Consider the following 17,112-nt stretch of genomic DNA (forward strand, 5'->3'; position numbering starts at 1 on the left):
GTGCACTCTGTTAAGTAAAACGAGCGCACCCAGAAGGAGGCAATGCCGATTTACTTGGTCAGCGTCACATCTGGCACTCTACTGGCTGGAGGAATTCTGACAGGCACCTCTCACAACAAGGAAAGAGCAGGCAGAAACAAAAATCCAAGGGCAAGACTTTTGTGAGAGCACAGAAGGAGTGTAAACGAGAAGAGCTCAAGCTTCAGTGCAGGAGATTTACAAGCACAACGCTGAATTTGAGAAGAGGAGCAGAGTTTGGAGCTCAAGCAGAACATATTGGCATGCAGGCAGGGACTTTTTGAGTGTGAGGGCAGCACGATATTTGAGTGTGAAGACAAGAAATTCTGCTCTCAAATTGAAAAACTATGCTCATGATAAAATATAGTGATGTATCCCCATACCAAAGTGGATCAGATGTTTACTACTTGTTTTTTTCTCTTCTTTCTAAAGGTTGTTTCCAAATTTAAATTACTTTGTAACTTCAAAGTGGTAGGCATGCCGATCCAATCCTACAGACCTCCCCCGGATTAATTTGATTCCAAGTTGTAAGGCATCAAGACAGGAAAAATGGCAATGGAGATGAATACTTCAATTAGGTACTCTCAAAAGAAACCACAATGAATACAATTTATACTGCTGCTTATGAATTGTTGTGAGAATATTACTGAAGAACTTAAAGAAAATGGCCTATACAAAATAGGCTACTCTTATATTGTGGAGTTTTGGGAGATAAAAAGAAAAACATAGGAGAACACGTAACATTCAGCGAATTGAAGCTGAACATCTGGGCAATTTCAAAACTGTAAGGTAAGTTTTAGGACTTACCCAGCTGTTTTCGGTTTGGATTGAAGTCTGCACAGGTGATGGCATCTTTGTGACCCTTAAAGTGTCTCTCCAGGGTGGGATCCTCCTGTAAGGACGATGCACAGTCAGAGAAGAAAATTCTGCATTCTCTCAGCAGCTGTGCCACAACCCTAATTTTCTCTCAAAAAAAGCTTTTGAAATTTGAAGAGGGATAATGGAGGCAGTTTTTTTTTTTTTTAATTTTGCACAAGCAATGCAGAATATAAAATCAGTGGTTCTAACAGTTCAAACTGGACCTGAGTTTCCTCAAAAGAAATTTCCCCCGAACATTAAAATGTCCCTTTTTCTGACACAGACTTGTAACTGTTCAGCCTTGTTGAGTGAACACTAACATTAGAAATCGTTTTTACTTAATAACGAGTGGTTTCTAATGACTCAGGTCCAGAGGCGCACCTTGTCAACAGGCAAGGCAGGCAACTGCTTGGAGCCCCGAGCCACCAGGGGAACCCCGAGAGCTGAGGTGCATTCAATCAAAGATTGTCTAGTTACTTTATAAACTGTCTCAAACAGTGTCGAACGTTCGTAGTGAACATGTTTTCTTTGAACAGTTAAATATAAATGATTTAGTCAAAGATTGTCTAGTTAACATGCCATTCTATAATTCCATAATTGCATTGTTGACTTTGTCAAACTCACGTCAAGTTCATCTGTAGGCTATGTTCGCGGAGAACTAGCCCCTCAGAGTGTTTGCGATTGTTGGCAACGTTCGCCGGAAATTCAAGACTAGTGGAAAATAAAAACCATACTTATGAAATCGATATCATGAACAGCTTTACTTGTCACAAAGAATCTTTAAATGAACACAATTATTATTGGATGGCCAGCTACACCCGGTAGATAAATAGCAACAGGCGAATATCAAGTTCCAACGTAGACAACGTAGTCTTTTTTAGTCATTTATTTATTCTTTACATGTATATTTTAAAAATAACAATGTTTTTCATGTTTGGAACATGTTTGGAATTAAAAAGAGGTTTTATTTCATACATTTTTCGTTGGTGTCAGATGTTTTGGTGACGAACACTGGTCGGTAGGGCCCCCTAGGATTTTTTTGCTTGGGGCCCCCACAGACTCTAGAATCGCCACTGTGAGGTCTAATGTAGCTGCAGATAGAGTGATGGGTATGGGCATGACAGATAGAAGAAATATCTTTTAATACCCGAACTGACTCAACGTTACTCCTAAACTGACATTAGATACATTACACTGGGTAAAAACTTGGTGAGTTTAAGAAATTCATTCGCAAGCGGTGTTGCAGCAACTTAAAATCCTCGAGATGTTTTTACAACCCCAATCAGCAAATCCTCTTAGCACAGACTCAGCTAGCAAACTTGAGTCCGACTTGGCTACCACTTATGCGTGAGTTATCAGGAACTCGCACGTCGTTCTTCATTTACCGTCATGAACATAGTCAAACAAATATACTTACCAAAACAGACGCCATTGTGGTCATTTGTTGAGAGAGCTACTCTTGTCTGGGGGAAATTTGAACAGACCCGCTGCTCTGCACGTCCATGACTGTCAACAGTGCGCCTTTAGCAACTGTTTCAGACGTGACCTGTCGAACTCAGATAAGGCAGTGTTCGTTTTGCAGTGTTGTCTTTTGGCAACCTAAATATTTTAGAACGTTAGGAATTTGATACTTTTTCAAAGTAGTTTTTGTGTTTGGATATACAGTTTTAATTAAAACCTTGATAAAGCCCGCAGTAAAAAACAAAAACAAAAAAAAAAAAAAACAGACCACTTGTGACATGCATAAATGCCGCATTCACGATATCTGTTAAAGTGGTACATTTGAACATTGAAGCTAAAAAATAAAAAACTTACAGCATATATAAGAATATCACAAACAAATACTTGTATTTGGATTACATATTTGGATAACTCAATAATATAAAATATTCAATTTTTTTAGTTGGCTGCAGAATAAGTGTTTGAAAAAAATATACACACTAATTGAGTTAAAAGCCACTGTGACAACGATATATTAGCAATGTTAAATTTTTCCAAATAAAAGATGATTGGAAGATGTTCATCCAATAACTAAACTCAATGAGTGTCTATAACAATTAAAAAACGTGTAAAATATAAAGAATACACTAAATTACCTGAATGCTGCACGTGAAGAGCGTGGAGCATCTGCCGCTGCTAAGCAACTAGCCAGTCAAACTGCTTTGTAGATGGTACAGTATCGCTTTCTCTGATTGGGCTATAGAAAGGCAATTGACGAATCAGCGCTGACATTATTAAGGGTGTAAACTAATGTTCAATGTTTGGTTTGAAAATATGTCGCTGAATCGGAGCATCGGAAGTCTAGAGGTAAAATTTGAAAAATGACAACATTGCTTATTTTATTCACCTGCGCTCAGGCAGTGCTGCATAATCATTAAATTAGTATCTCGTCCTGCGAACACAGTATGGGCCAGGAAAAGCTAGTATAGCTATCTTAGCATGCTAACTAGTTAGCTGTTAAGTTACCATATCAACGGCAGTGCATCCTCAAAAGCGATAACGTTAGAAGTGATATTGACTGTTTTTTTAAAGATCCTAATTATTGGTTTTATAGCTATTCGAAAAGAGTTGTTGTTTTTTCTTCCCCGCAGTACATGAAGAAAAGGGTACCGAGAAATGCAAAGTATGACCACGTCAAAACAAGGCTAGACACAGGTACCTAGACCGTTTCCTGTCAAGGTTAATATGCGTGTAACTTATTTGTCTCCAAAATATTAAAAGCTATTCTTTCTTCTAATGCATATGATGTTACTGTTTTGTCTAGGATGCAGCCTAACAAAGTATATGGAAAAACTGGAGGAGATTAGAAAAAGTGAGTAACTTTGGCAAGAAAGCTAATTGTGTTTATAAGCATGTTGTCCCTGTGCATAAGTTTTTATCGACAAACGTTGGTTTTTCGAGGTTCTTCTTCTTTTTTGTTCAGAACTTTTTTGTCTCTGTGTCATAAAATGCATACATCTTTGTATTCGCTTGAAAAGTAAATCAGCAGGTAGGAATTGAGCATGAAACATCACCGAAATTGGTTCATAATCATGGTATCAACTTTAGTAAATTGCCTATACAACTGGTATAGCATGTAAGATTTATTATTCCCTCTTTTTGGTATCCAGCAGGCATCACTGATATGAGTTTTTTTTAGAGCGAAAACACATATTGTGTCTTCCTAAACAACACTTGATAGTGACCACTGTTTTTACTCCATAAGTACAGAACAGAGACTTTATCCATCAGGTCACTAAAATGCTACCCTACACTGCTGGAACCCTTAAACTATTTGCAGTCTGTTGGCATATTACAAATGCTCTTTTGTTCTGTGAAGATACAAACAGGTGGATCAAGTAGTTCAGTTTGGCAGCACAGTATGTCACTCACACATGATCCAATCTGAGCAAACTAGTTCTCTCTAAGTGTCTTTTGTTTTTACAGTGAAGCACATGGGAATTATTTGTAATACAGTTAAAGTTAAATTTGCCAGCTTGGCACTTGAAATGTTTTCCCAAGGATCCATGGGTCTCTCTGTCCTGTCTGCTTGTATACTGAGTCACAGTAGAGCAGAGTAGTTCTAACCCACTGATATTTCCCAGTTAAATAAGTTCTTTGTAGGCAGTTAGCGTTCTCTGATTTCTCAGGGATAAGTGATACTGTCTCTTTCATTCTCCCAATGGTGGATTGTACTGCTGTCTGGTGTCTTTGTCAGATTGGGATGTAGTGAACTTACACTGTCAGAGCACCATGGATAAAAAGAGTCTGATCAGTTTGGTGGCAGCCGCTCCAGCTAGAGGGTACGATGGGATCCAGCAGGGTGGGATTGCAGTTTAGTGAGGCATTAGAGCCGGTTGAGGTGAAACAGTGCCTGCAAGACCCAGGTGAGTTGTATGTGATATTTAAGTGCACTATATTCTAAGCTTTAATGGTCTGCGCGTTCCATCATATCGGATGCGATGATTAGAGTTTGAGACGAGCGTTATGACTCGGCTGCAGCAGTCACTGTAAAAGCAGTGGATGACCTCGGAACTCTTTGGTTCCCTACTGCAGAGTTTCTCAGATTTATATGTTTTTCTTTTATCTTTCAAGACTACAGGTATCGAAAAGATGAAATCTTCAAGCGGTTAAAGGTCACAACTTTTGCACAACTGGTAAGAATCAGTGTTGATGTCTCTACAGAATGCAATCTTTGTGTTGAGCTGTAGTTTATGGAATGTGCAGAGACAAGTTTTGGTCTTTATTTATGGAGGTGATGGAATGAATGCAGTGAGAAAACTCCATCCATATGCGATGATTAATAATTGATTTGCCGCTTGAATGACTAGCTGTTCACAGATAGCTTTGAATTTGTTTGGCATGGTTTATCTTCATTCACAGACTGCAGGGGTGCGTAACATGAAGCAAGATTACGAAGATCAGCTCTGGATCTTCATTAAAATAAAATAATTTCCTTTTTACCGGGATGTGTCACCATGGCATCTTATGCTGGAAACCTAAGCTGCTTTGGAGCAGGTTAGGTTTCCAGCATAAGAGATCAACACATGTAAAAGCACCGCCTCCAAAGCGATCGTGTCTCTTAGAAAATTACAAGAATAAAATGGACTTTGGTGCGTTGAGTGATTGAATCTCTGTCCGACTCTGACTAAAGTATGGGGCTGATTATACCAGTTGACTTTTACTCAGAAGCATCTTTACAAGAGTTGTGACAGCCAAACGGAGTGCAGCCTAAAACAAACTGCATTACTCTGAAACGTGTTCCTGTGTTACGCGTTTACTTTGAAAGGTTTGTCACTGCTATTAATTACTTTTATTTATCAGAGCCAATGCTGAATATCAAAGATTTCCTTACATTTCTTTTTCAAATCATACATTGACAAAGTGTATTAAATTAGGAAATTTGCATCAAATGATGTCTTTGGGTTCATGTATCTACATGCATCTTATGCAGTGTTTTAAAAACTTTATAAAAATTTAACAAAAAAACCCTTTTGTTCAGCATTTTAGAGCCTTGATGACCGAAAGTGAACTTAGACATTTACAAAAACAAAATCTGATGACTGGTGGTTGGCTGTTTCTTTTTTCTCAGCTTTCTTTATTGCTTTGGCTGCTGCAGCTGTGTTGTTTTTTCGGTCTGCTAGTATTATAGTTTGAGATTGGTCAGCTGCTGCCAACTCCACCCGTTTCACATGAGCACACAAATATCCAGAGTCTGAAAACCTTGGCTGAGTTACTGAGTTGATAACCAGTGTCACGGTATTGCTTAGCGAGGCCTCCGCTGTTAGGGTTAGATAAGCCAGGTCCCCTACAGATACCCTTGGTGTGTTGAATCTGCTTCTTATTACAAGGCCTTGGATGTATAATTCTTTCCTTTGAAAGTTTGCATCTCTTTTGGCTGCAGTATTTCTTAATTTATTTCTTATTATTTTTCCAAACCAGATACTTCAGGTGGCCTCCGTTTCAGACCTGAATGAAAGTGAGATTGATGGCGATTCACGAGGTATACAAGTTAGCATATCAGGCATATTTCTGTAGCGTGGGTTTCTGACAGTACTTGTGCTGCTGTACTTTAACGTCCTTCTACTACTTCGCAGACAGTCTGTCAGTGGTGTCTGATGCAGACCTGGACTGTCTGTCTGAACGCACCAACGGCTCCCCCCTGACGTCGGCCCGGTCACACAGTCAGGATGTAGGAGACAACAAGGACATCTGCCACTCTGCCAGGTCGACACTTCTGAGGTACGTAACAGCACAGCAGCCTGTGAAGCTTTTCTGAACACTGTACACAACACAAGGTAATACTTAAGGTGCCAGGATCAAGACTTGTGGGCAGTTTCCAACAACTGACTGAAACAGTTTGGAGCCTTGGAGCTTTATTTACATATTTATCGTTTATCTATTTATTTGTTGATTCACCTTAAAGTCATTTGTCAAACTTACCGTGACACTATTTTGTTTTCATAGTATGAAGAGATGAGAGACTGCCATTTACCGAAAACCGTTCATTTATTGGCTGGCAAAATGTTCCACAAAATCTGCTCTGTACTTAAACTTAAACCAGCTTAAACTAACGAACACTCGATTAATGGAAACAGTTTAGAGCTAATCTAAATATGTGTATCAATAAGGGCTGTCACAGTTATTCATTTACTGTTGATGATTAATTATCCCACAAGGACAGCCCCAAATAACAAAAAGCTGGGATGGTATGGAAAATGCATTGTTGACATTTACTGTATGTTGTTCTAATGCTTGTGACAACATTATCAGGTAAACAATAGCCTTGGAATAGCCTTGACATGAAGTGTATTTTGCCCTGCAAAATACTGAATTAGTTTCTAATCAGTAGCAGGAGTCTTCTCTACCTATAAAGATATCTGACAAGATCTTCTGATAATTAGAAAGCACTCTCCAAATAATTTGGACGATGGATGATTTTGACAGACAAACTTTAAACAAGATGTCTCGTGAAATTCATTCTTTTTTTTTTTTTTTTTTTTTCGTACCAAGTCATCCTATTCAGGGTCATGAGGAAGGCTTTTAGTCTTTCACAACAGCTTGTGAAATTGTGACGGCAAATATTTGACCGTGTTTTTCTCTCCAGAGGGTTAAAGCTGTACTGGTAGAGTACTGTCTGATAGCCACTCCACTCAGCCAGTTCAGTGTTCAGTCTACATGTTTCCTGTTACAGTATCTGGTTGATTAGCTCTACAAATTACTCTGCACTGTACTGCTTTTTAACAATCAATTACATAAAATGTATGATTGTCTATCCCCGTTTTATTTGACGAGTATCTACCCGCTGCGTCCTGTGAGCCGAGTTCCAGCCGAGTTTTGGCGTTGACGAAGGTAGTCCGGCTAGTTGGGAGGGGCTAAAAAAATAAAGCGTCTTGCTTCTCAAAACAATATGCGTTCAAAAGAGTAATACATTTGCATCACAAAATCGTTCTCCAGGAAAAAGTCAGACCTCACATCGCTAGGCGCTATTTTTGCCTCCCTTGATATCAATGCGTCCAGCCACCTAGCGATAGCTGTACCTGTAACGGTGTTTACTGCTCGGAAGCAGGGGACTGCTCGGTCTGCTCTTCGGTCTGCACAGTTTACATTGGATGCATTGATATCAAGGGAGGCAAAAATAGCGCCTAGCAATGTGAGGTCTGACTTTTTCATGGAGAACGATTTTGTGATGCAAATGTATTACTCTTTTGAACGCATATTGTTTCGAGAAGCAAAGCACTTTATTTTTTTAGCCCCAGCCAACTAGCCGGACTACCTTCGTCAACGCTAAAACTCGGCTGGAACTCGGCTCACTGGACGCAGCAGGGGGTAAGTCAATGTTCATAAATGGTATTGCTAATATGGGATGTCATACAGCTTCATGTCAAAAGAGGCAAACTATCCCTTTAATAGCCTGCCTCAGTCGGCTCCTCCCTGCTGTCTTACCTGTACCCTCTCCCAGGAATGTAACTCTATCTGTTACTCTGTGGGGGCAACAGACTGGGCCATTGTAATGGTCAGAGCTTTCAGGTTAGCATCTCATCGTAGAGAGAACGGAAGGAGATGAGAAGTAGGGCACTGTGGGTCTACATCTACACAAGGAGAGAGGGATAAAGTTCTGCTGTGTTGTGAAGGGCAGATTATAGTTCTGCGTCTATCGTCTTGACGTGTTGCTTTGCTCTGGTCGCGAACCACTTTTCATGTTATGGTTCTGCAACCTCGGTCTGGAATTTCTCGGGACGCACAGCAGTTTCCCCTCGCGAGAATTTCGGTGGGCGGTGACGAGAACTTCGTCTGCGCCGGCAGAAGTGTTTATCTTTCAAAAAAAAAAAAAGTGTATGCAAGATATGGATCTGGAGTTGCTCGACATCGAAGAAGAACAGCTTCTTTTATTGGAGTTGGCGAAAATGCAAAGGAGGAAGCCACACAGACAACCGGAAATTCACACCGAGGACCAATCACAGCCGCTTTTGTCTGCGCACTTCCGTTGGTGGTCTGCGTGCGTCTGTCGCGTAGTCAGGATTTTTCTGAGGTGCACGAGGACGCGCGCAGAGCCTCTGCGTGGGGGAGTGGTCAAGATTTTGACGCTCGTAGAGGCTCTGCGTCCGAGCGTCAGAGGCTTTGCGTCTGAAGCATAAATCAGCCTTAAGGCTCCCTCCCACACCCATATTATTGCCAGTGAGCCTCGATTAAGTTGCCGTTTAGCAGCAGCACTCATGTTTAAATGTTCAGATGAATTAACGGTTTTAAAATAACCTCGACTAAAGTATTAGTACGTCTTAAAGGCTTTGAGATGTTGTAATTGCCTTTGCATACTGAAATTTGTTGTTAAAAACATAATTTCTTCAGAATCCTCAAAGTTTTTCATGTATTTTGAGCTACAGTATTCGGCAGTAAATTACGTGCATAATATGTCTTTTGTTATCGACAGTTGCCATTAGGATTCTGTTACATCTTTTATTGGCCAGCAGGATAGATGCCCCATTCAGTGCATCATAGTGCGGCTTTTTATCATAGTTTACATTTGAAAGGCAACAAGTGAATGAAGGCAAGTTTTTACAGCTTTACTAACTAAGAGACAGCGAATAAAGCATCGGAGAGAGCCACCAGCTCTCACCATGTCTTCTCTGATTCATTTTATGTCTTTGTCATTTAGTGTTAACAGGGACTAGCTCACAACTGTTCCTTGTTGTAACTGTCATCTTATTAGGGACCGAGCAGTGAAACTGCAAGGACCCTATTGTACCTGTAAGGATTCTTCTTTCTTCTTCTTCTTCTTCTTCTTCTTCTTCTTCTTCTTATTCTTTGCAAAAGGTGCTCGAAAACTCAGGAAATTTTGTCGACGACATGAAAGAATCTAAACTTTATATGTTTGGGAGTCGCTCATTGACTCTGTAGCGCCCCCTACGATACTTAAAAATGGTCCCTGCGTTAGAGTTAGTTTCACGTGGGATGATAAAATTCGGTACACTCATTCATCATGCCCAGACGCACAAATAAGTGTCTTGCCGCCATGGTCCCATGTCCACAGGAAGGCGGCCATTTTGGATGGAAGGTGCGTTTTCGTGCCATTTTTGACCGATTCCACGCCTTGCATATGATCGAACTTGTCCTACAGATTTAATGCTACAAGCTTCAAACTTGGCCAGGTTACTCTTAAGACATGGGGGGGGGGGGGATCATTGGGGAACTTTTTCAAAACTTAAAGGGCGTTTCCGTGACGATGCCTCAAAGTTCAATGACTCGCCACAAAAATTAAGTTGGTTATAACTCTCACATACATGATCCAATCTGTCTCAGACTTCATACGGTGAATGCTGGACCCAGCCTGAACGCGCACATATAATCAAAGTGACATCCACCTATAGCGCCACCTGCTGGTGGTTGGAAACGTCAGGTTTTTTTCCACATCTCGTATTTGATCGAACTCCTCCTACAGATTTCATGGTAACAGCTCCAAACGTGGCCAGGTTACTCTTAAAGCTGCAGTCTGCAGGATTTGTTGTTGTCATACGTAAAGTCCTAATTTTTGGCATTTTAAGGGTTTACATGATCTATCAGAACGCTTAAAGTTGAAAACGGTGACCTCCGTAGTCGCAAAATGCAAGAAATGCTTATTTTTTAACCGAAAAATAAAAGTTATTCAACTTCCTGTCCCGCCCCATCAAAACACATGAGAACTCGTGCACGTCTAAGTGCACGCCAGATGCGCGTACACGACTCCTCATTCATCAACTCACCTGTCATTTGCGATCATGGAAGACACAGTAAGTAGACTAGCCCGTAATGAAGTTCAATAGTCTAGATAAATAAGCGTGGGGACGAGCCTACCTTGTATCGCGCGTGCACATTCGGTGATTGACAGGCAGCAGAGCCCAGCTCGTAACCTGATTGGTTACTTTCAGAATCCCTGGACAGTTCCAGGCATTATGCTTGAAAAAGAGTTGCAGACTGCAGCTTTAAGACATGGGGGGGGAAAAAATCATGGAGAAACCTTTCCAAACCTCAAAGGCCGTGGCCAGGCGGTGAAAATCATATGATGGCGTTTGTGATTTGAAAGCCTTATCATCATTGCAAGGTCATGAAACTTGGCACACACGTCCACCCTGACGTCCTCATACGTATGTAAAGGGTATCGTGTGTGGGCGGAGCAAAATGGCTCATTGGCACCCCCTACGATACTTAAAAATGGTCTCCGCATTGGGGTTAGTTTTGCGTGGGACGACAAAATTATGTACACTCATTCATCATGCACAGACGCACAAAAAAGTCTCTTGCCACCATGGTCCCACGTACACAAGAAGGCGGCCATTTTGGATGGAAAGTGAGTTTTTGTGCCATTTTTGCCCGATTCCACGCCTTGCATATGATCGAACTTGTCCTACAGATTTAATGGTACAGGCTTCAAACTTGGCCAGGTTACTCTTAAGACATGGGGGGGAGGATTCATTGAAAAACCTTTCCAAACTCTGAACGGTGTAGGCGTGGCCAGGCGGTGGAAATCATGTGATGGTGTTTGTGATTTGAAAGCCTTATCATCATCGCAAAGTCATGAAACTTGTCACACACTTCCACCCTGTCGACCTCGTACGTATGTAAAGGGTATCATGTGTGAGTGGATCAAAATGGCTCAGTGGCGCCCCCTAGAAATTTTCAAAAACCCCTCCGCATTGGGGTTATTATGTGCTCGTACGTACGCAGAGGGTATCGTGCGTGTGGGCAGAGCTGCGCGACTACGGCGTCCAGCGCATGCCCCAACGTGCGCACATCTCGGTCCCGCATACAGCTGCTTGCAGCTTTCTAGTTATGATTAAATCGCGCTGAGTTTCGATGCACCTTTCAGGAGGAAGAGCTGTCTGCGTGTACAGAAGTTGAGCACACACACACACGGCACTTTTTTTTTTTTTTTTTTGTCGCTTTAACTTTGCTAAATCCTAAATCATGTGCAGGAGACCTGAGAGCTCATTATACATCTGCTTTCAGACACTGAAACTCTGTTTGCCACAGTTGTTGATGGTATTTCAAAACTGTTCTGAGCTCTTCAAACCAAGAACACTAGAACAATCGACTTTCAAACCAGCAAAACAGAGCTACGAATGCATCACAAATGAACAATTTGGCCTCAAATTTAACAGTCCCATGAGCCATGAACCCCTCCCAAATGAGGTAAGCTCTTAACAGCTTCACAAACTCAATCAGAACTTCCAGTGGGATGAGATAACACTGTCTGGCACAAGGACAGAGCACTTACATAAACTTTACCAGAATGGAATAACACCTCACACACAAACCTGTTAAATGTTAGGGATTTAACTCTTCCAGTAAAGGTGTACAGCCACAATGGTCACACAGTGGAGCCTCATAACTTTGAGGAAGGAAGAAAATTTGAAAGTTAGATTTTTAAGTCCTTGTTTTTTCACGTGCAAACAAGACAGAAAAAAAAAAGGCATGAGACTGATTAGCTTCTGACCTTTGATCCCCCACAGTGTAATCAGTGGAGTGGGGGAGCTAAACTTAGACAAGAACAATCAGAAGATGGCAAACACGTTGGTGTCTGCCCCAACACCAGCTGACAGGCCCTACCCCGACTGCCCCTACCTGCTGCTGGACGTGAGGGACCGCGAGCAGTACGACGGCTGCCACATCATCAGCGGTGGGTGGCAAGAACATGAAACTGTTTTTTCAAACTTTTTATGAAAGAAAAAAGTTTTGTTTTGTTTTTGTTTTTTAATCATCTCTCTTTTTCTACAGCGCACAGTTTCCCCATCACCATGCTGTCTCGGACGATGAACCCTTACACCAAAGAAGTGCTGGAATATGTATCCTTTATCACAAACTACAGAAAACATTTGCTTGTCATAATGTCATGTTAAGAAATCACAAGGGTTTGCACTGCGCACCTTAACCCACAAATTGTGTAGAAAAACACACCAGGGAAGATCATCATCGTGTATGATGAAGATGAGAGAATAGCCAGCCAGGCGGCTACCACCATGTGCGAACGAGGATTTGAAAATCTCTTTATGCTCTGCGGAGGTAAGTTTAAAGTCCCTGGTATCTTATGATGAAAGGGCTGTATCATGATTCAATATATGACCACGCCAAACCTCTAAACACTACACTGATGCAGAAACAGGTTGGAGAAGAGGACTCAGTCATCCAAAATTCTGTTTGGGTGACACCAACCTTTTTTCTTTTTTCTTTTTTTTCTTTTCTATGTAATAATAATAATAATAATAATACATTTAATTTTTAAAAAGCGCCTTTCTTAACACTCAAAGACACTTTACAACACATTAAAAACACAATAAATAAAATAACACAAGTTAAAAAGAGGCTAGAGGGAGAATGCAGCTTGAAACAGATGGGTTTTGAGTTTTGATTTGAAGAGAGGTAAAGAGTCAATGTTGCGGATGTCTGGTGGGAGTGAGTTCCAGAGTTCTCTGCTCCCCATGGTGCTGAGATGGGCAGAGGGCACAGAGAGGTGGAGGGAGGCGGAAGACCTGAGGGAGCGAGATGGGATGACAATGGAGAGGAGATCAGACAGATATGCGGGGGCGAGGTTGTGGATGGCCTTGAATGTGTAAAGTAGGGTTTTGAAAGTAATTCTGAATTTGACCAGGAGCCAGTGAAGCTGCTGGAGGACGGGGGTGATATGGTGAAAGGAGGGGGTACCGGTGATGATGCGGGCTGCAGAGTTTTGGACCAGTTGAAGCTTATGAAGGGATTTGTGAGGGACACCGAAAAGGAGTGAGTTGCAATAATCTATGCGGGAGGTGACGAGGCTGTTGACCAGGATAGCAGTGGTGTGAGGAGTGAGAGAGGGGCGGAGACGATTAATGTTAGCCTACGTAGATGAAAATATGCAGACCGGGTAATGTTATTGATGTAGGAGTGGAAAGAAAGTGTGCTGTCGATGTAAAACAAGCTGCTCCTCAACCAAAACCAGTGCTGGTCTCAAAATCATTAGCCATCACAAAGCACAAGTTAACGAAGCCAGAAGTTAGGAAAATTATGCATATACGGTTTATCGTGTGTACGTTAAAGGTCTTTTAAAGGAAACTAGAATTTAAACATTTTCAAACTGAATATTAAAGTCGATCCACCCATCCATTTTCTATACCCGCTTAATCCAATTTTAGGGTTGCGGGGGGACTGGAGCCTATCCCAGCTGTCATTAGGCAAGAGGTGGGGTGCACCTTGGACAAGGTCGCCAGTCCATCACAGGGTCACAAAGACAAATGAGACAAACAACCATCCACGCTCACACTCACTCTTACAGACAATTTTAGAGTCACCAATCACCCTAACATGCCTGTTTTTGGGCGGTGGGAGGAAGCCGAGATAACCCAGAGAGAACCCACACATACACGCGGAGAACATACAAACTCCACACAGATGTTAAAGTGAAATATTGAAACGATAAATCGTGTTCTCGCTGAAGAAATGTTATGTCTTCTTCATTTTCATCTATAAATTGTGGCTTTGGGACATGTATATCAAAATTTCCTTCAAATAATTTGGTTATCAGGATGAAATGCTTCCAACGCAGCTCCTGCAGAAAAGGGATCAACTAAAACTGATTGTAATTAAAACAGCGCTGTCAAGTGGTTAAGGTTTAATCAGACAGTTAATCAAATTGCAGTTAAAGGAAAATTAATCATAATATTTTTCTCTTCTTTTTGATCTGATTCAATTCGATGCAAACTGTTTGGTTAAAACAAGTTAGCTTCTTTAGTGTGTGTCTTTCCTGTGGTCTGGCACATACCCAAGAAGCTAACTTGTTTTAAACTGTTTGGTTAAAGTGACCCGAATGAAAATTAAGATTATCCACAATCAGGCCTTAATTTTCTAGATAAAAAGCAAACGTTCCATGATAACTGCTATCTAAAAGTTTTTTTTGCCATGTTTAGGATCTCAGAAGTGGAAATAAACACCTAGTTTAGGCAGTGTTATGATATCATTCGGGTCACTTTAACCAAACATTTTAAAACAAGTTAGCTTCTTGGGTATGTGCCAGACCACAGAAAAGACACACACTACTAGGAGACATAGTTTTTGGAAAGCTATCATAGTACATAATAGTTTCCAATAGTTCGGATAACTGGAACAGCACTGTCAATTTTTTGGAGATCGATGCCCTGCTTTTTAGTGTGAGGCGCAGAGCGTAGTTGGTGTTAGCTTTAGCTTGGGACCTGTGATATTATTGGCCAGATGTACTTGGGTGAAAACTAAATTCACTGGTTCAAAGAGTATAAAGCCATTTCTGATTTTTGTATTTGCATGGTGGGCCCTTGGAGGAAGTGGGACTGTTCATTTAGCTGTGTTTTGACTAGTAATGCAACATGTATTTAACTTACTAACTCCGCTAATTTGAACACATATTCCACTTTAGTTCATTCTTGCATTCTGCATCTCTCTTATCTGTTTTAATGTAGATAATTGAGTATGAGTATTATACTAATAGAGTTTTAAATAAGATTGTTGTCTTTCTCTGGCCTCCTCAGGTCTCAAGGTAATCGCTCAGAAATTTCCAAGTGGGATGACAACGGGCTCCATCCCTGCCTCGTGCCTGTCGTCTCCCAAATCATCGAAGGAGAGGAAATGTTCGGCACCACAGCAGCCAGGACAGGCAACAGAGAAAAGGTGGCGGTTTACATCAGATGAGCTGACAAAGATCCAGGACCAGCTGGAGGAGATTCTCATGCCCAGTAACTCGAACAGTAAGAGCACACAGTCGGAAAATCAAAAAATAGCAGTGGGCATGTTTTAGGCATCCATATGGCCCATTGAAATAATCATTAAATCAGGGTAAAAAAAAAGAGACCTTAATTTCAAGTGAGTTAGTTGCTCTACATCAAATTAAAATGCCATTGTGGATTCCTGTGTGTACAAAATGGATGGGACTCGTCTGATTCAGATCCTAAGATTAGCACCAGTTGCTTCATAAAATGAAGTCAAAAATCTAAATTTGAAGAGCTTACAGCTCTCTTTTGCACTGAGGAATCTGCACTCACGTGTTCTTTTTGCCCTGTGTGTGTTTTACCGCAGGTCGCTTGTCCAGCCGCATGTCAGCCAGCAGCGCCCAGTCCAAAGCCTCCAGTCGTCAGAGCTCCTACACGGCTGGCAGCGACAGCTCCAGGGTTCAGAGCAGTAGACCCTGGAAATGACCCCACAACCTCAAACAACCAGCATACCTCCATCACAAAGTCCATTTCTCATTTGTGTAATGACCTCAAGCTGCAGTATCCAAAATACTGTCAGAGGTGGACAAGAAAACCCATAAAAACTTGTCTATTGCTTCGTCACTAAATTCGTGAGGGTTTCATGTTTTTTCTGTACCATCTTCCACCATTTGCTTTACATAATGACAGCAGCAAATAATATGTATATAAACCTTAACAGAATATCGACGTCTGGAAACCAAGATTAAGGGGGCATTTGTAAGTAAACATAGAAACAGAACATAAATGTAATTGGAGTAGTATTAGATGCTTCTTTGTTGTGGTTGTTTTAAGTACATTTGACCTTTTGCACAGTGCCTGAGTAGTGATGGCTCTTTTTGCACTCCGCTGCGTATTTCTTGTAACACTATCCACCAATTTTGACCAGTGAATGAGTCTACATAGATGATCACTTTTTCTGTTGATGATTGGACACAACTTTACTGTCAGAAATGGAGTCATTGAATGTTTAAATGGTTGAAGAATATGCTGTGAATCTCTGTATCATATGAAGTTTATTAATATTGTTATAGAGCCTGATCCATTCTGTAAAGTTTAGAAGAGTTGATCTGTACTGTCATTATGGTCCACCAGCAGCCTTTTTGTTCAAGTCTGTGTGTTTCTGTGTAAAAACATAATGCAAGATGTAAGATGATTGCACTGACTGATCGAGGCCTTTCTGAAGACACGTGTGCAAAGCACAAAATCAGTATCGCTTTTGGAAAGAGAGCATTTTGTGAAGACTGTAAGAACAAATGTGTTTAAAGAATAGTATTTCTAATTTGTGGCCTTTTGAGGGCATTTTGGTGGCTTGTTGCTTGTGGTTGGTCTGCTTTCCGTGACGTGAATTTGATAAAACGTTGACTTCTCTACAGCCTTTTTGAGTGTTTCCACCATCTGTCTTAATGCACAGTGACAAAGTGGTTGCATGAATTAGTTTGTAAATTATTAATGTCAAATAAAGAGCTGTTTGCTTGATCAGAAGTCTTTCCTGAGTAGACGCCTTTGAATTGATGGCAAAAGTGATTAAAGT

General features: G+C 41.1%; 2 protein-coding genes across 4 annotated transcripts in view; one reads left to right on the forward strand and one right to left on the reverse strand.

Moving 5' to 3' along the window:
* Nucleotides 1-2,457, reverse strand: part of poc1b (POC1 centriolar protein B) — a 60,560-nt gene extending 58,103 nt beyond the window's left edge. For all 3 annotated transcript variants that reach the window (XM_075470519.1, XM_075470521.1, XM_075470520.1), the window contains exons 1-2: nt 2,294-2,457; nt 826-910 (exon numbers count right to left, since the gene is read on the reverse strand). In XM_075470519.1, the coding sequence (XP_075326634.1) occupies nt 826-910; nt 2,294-2,317 (109 nt within the window). In that variant the 5' untranslated portion in view covers nt 2,318-2,457. The remainder of the gene's footprint in view (nt 1-825; nt 911-2,293) is intronic.
* A 643-nt stretch (nt 2,458-3,100) lies between these two features.
* On the forward strand, nt 3,101-17,063 carry cep41 (centrosomal protein 41). Its single transcript, XM_075470523.1, has 11 exons — nt 3,101-3,183; nt 3,468-3,531; nt 3,641-3,688; nt 4,951-5,012; nt 6,298-6,358; nt 6,453-6,597; nt 12,342-12,508; nt 12,607-12,674; nt 12,777-12,891; nt 15,363-15,578; nt 15,907-17,063. Exons 1-11 carry the CDS (start codon nt 3,127-3,129, stop codon nt 16,023-16,025), a joined length of 1,122 nt encoding a protein of 373 aa, XP_075326638.1. The 5' UTR covers nt 3,101-3,126; the 3' UTR covers nt 16,026-17,063.
* The last annotated feature ends 49 nt before the right edge of the window (nt 17,064-17,112 follow it).

This window comes from Odontesthes bonariensis, chromosome 7 (genome assembly GCF_027942865.1).
Source record: "Odontesthes bonariensis isolate fOdoBon6 chromosome 7, fOdoBon6.hap1, whole genome shotgun sequence".
Classification (NCBI taxonomy): domain Eukaryota; kingdom Metazoa; phylum Chordata; class Actinopteri; order Atheriniformes; family Atherinopsidae; genus Odontesthes; species Odontesthes bonariensis.

Bases quoted from the DNA above. Each gene is read 5' to 3' on its own strand.
- cep41 (XM_075470523.1), top strand. From the start codon at position 3,127: ATGTTCAATGTTTGGTTTGAAAATATGTCGCTGAATCGGAGCATCGGA. The intron at 3,689-4,950 runs GTGAGTAACTTT...TTATCTTTCAAG, and splicing joins ACTGGAGGAGATTAGAAAAA to ACTACAGGTATCGAAAAGAT. The intron at 5,013-6,297 runs GTAAGAATCAGT...TTTCCAAACCAG, and splicing joins TCACAACTTTTGCACAACTG to ATACTTCAGGTGGCCTCCGT.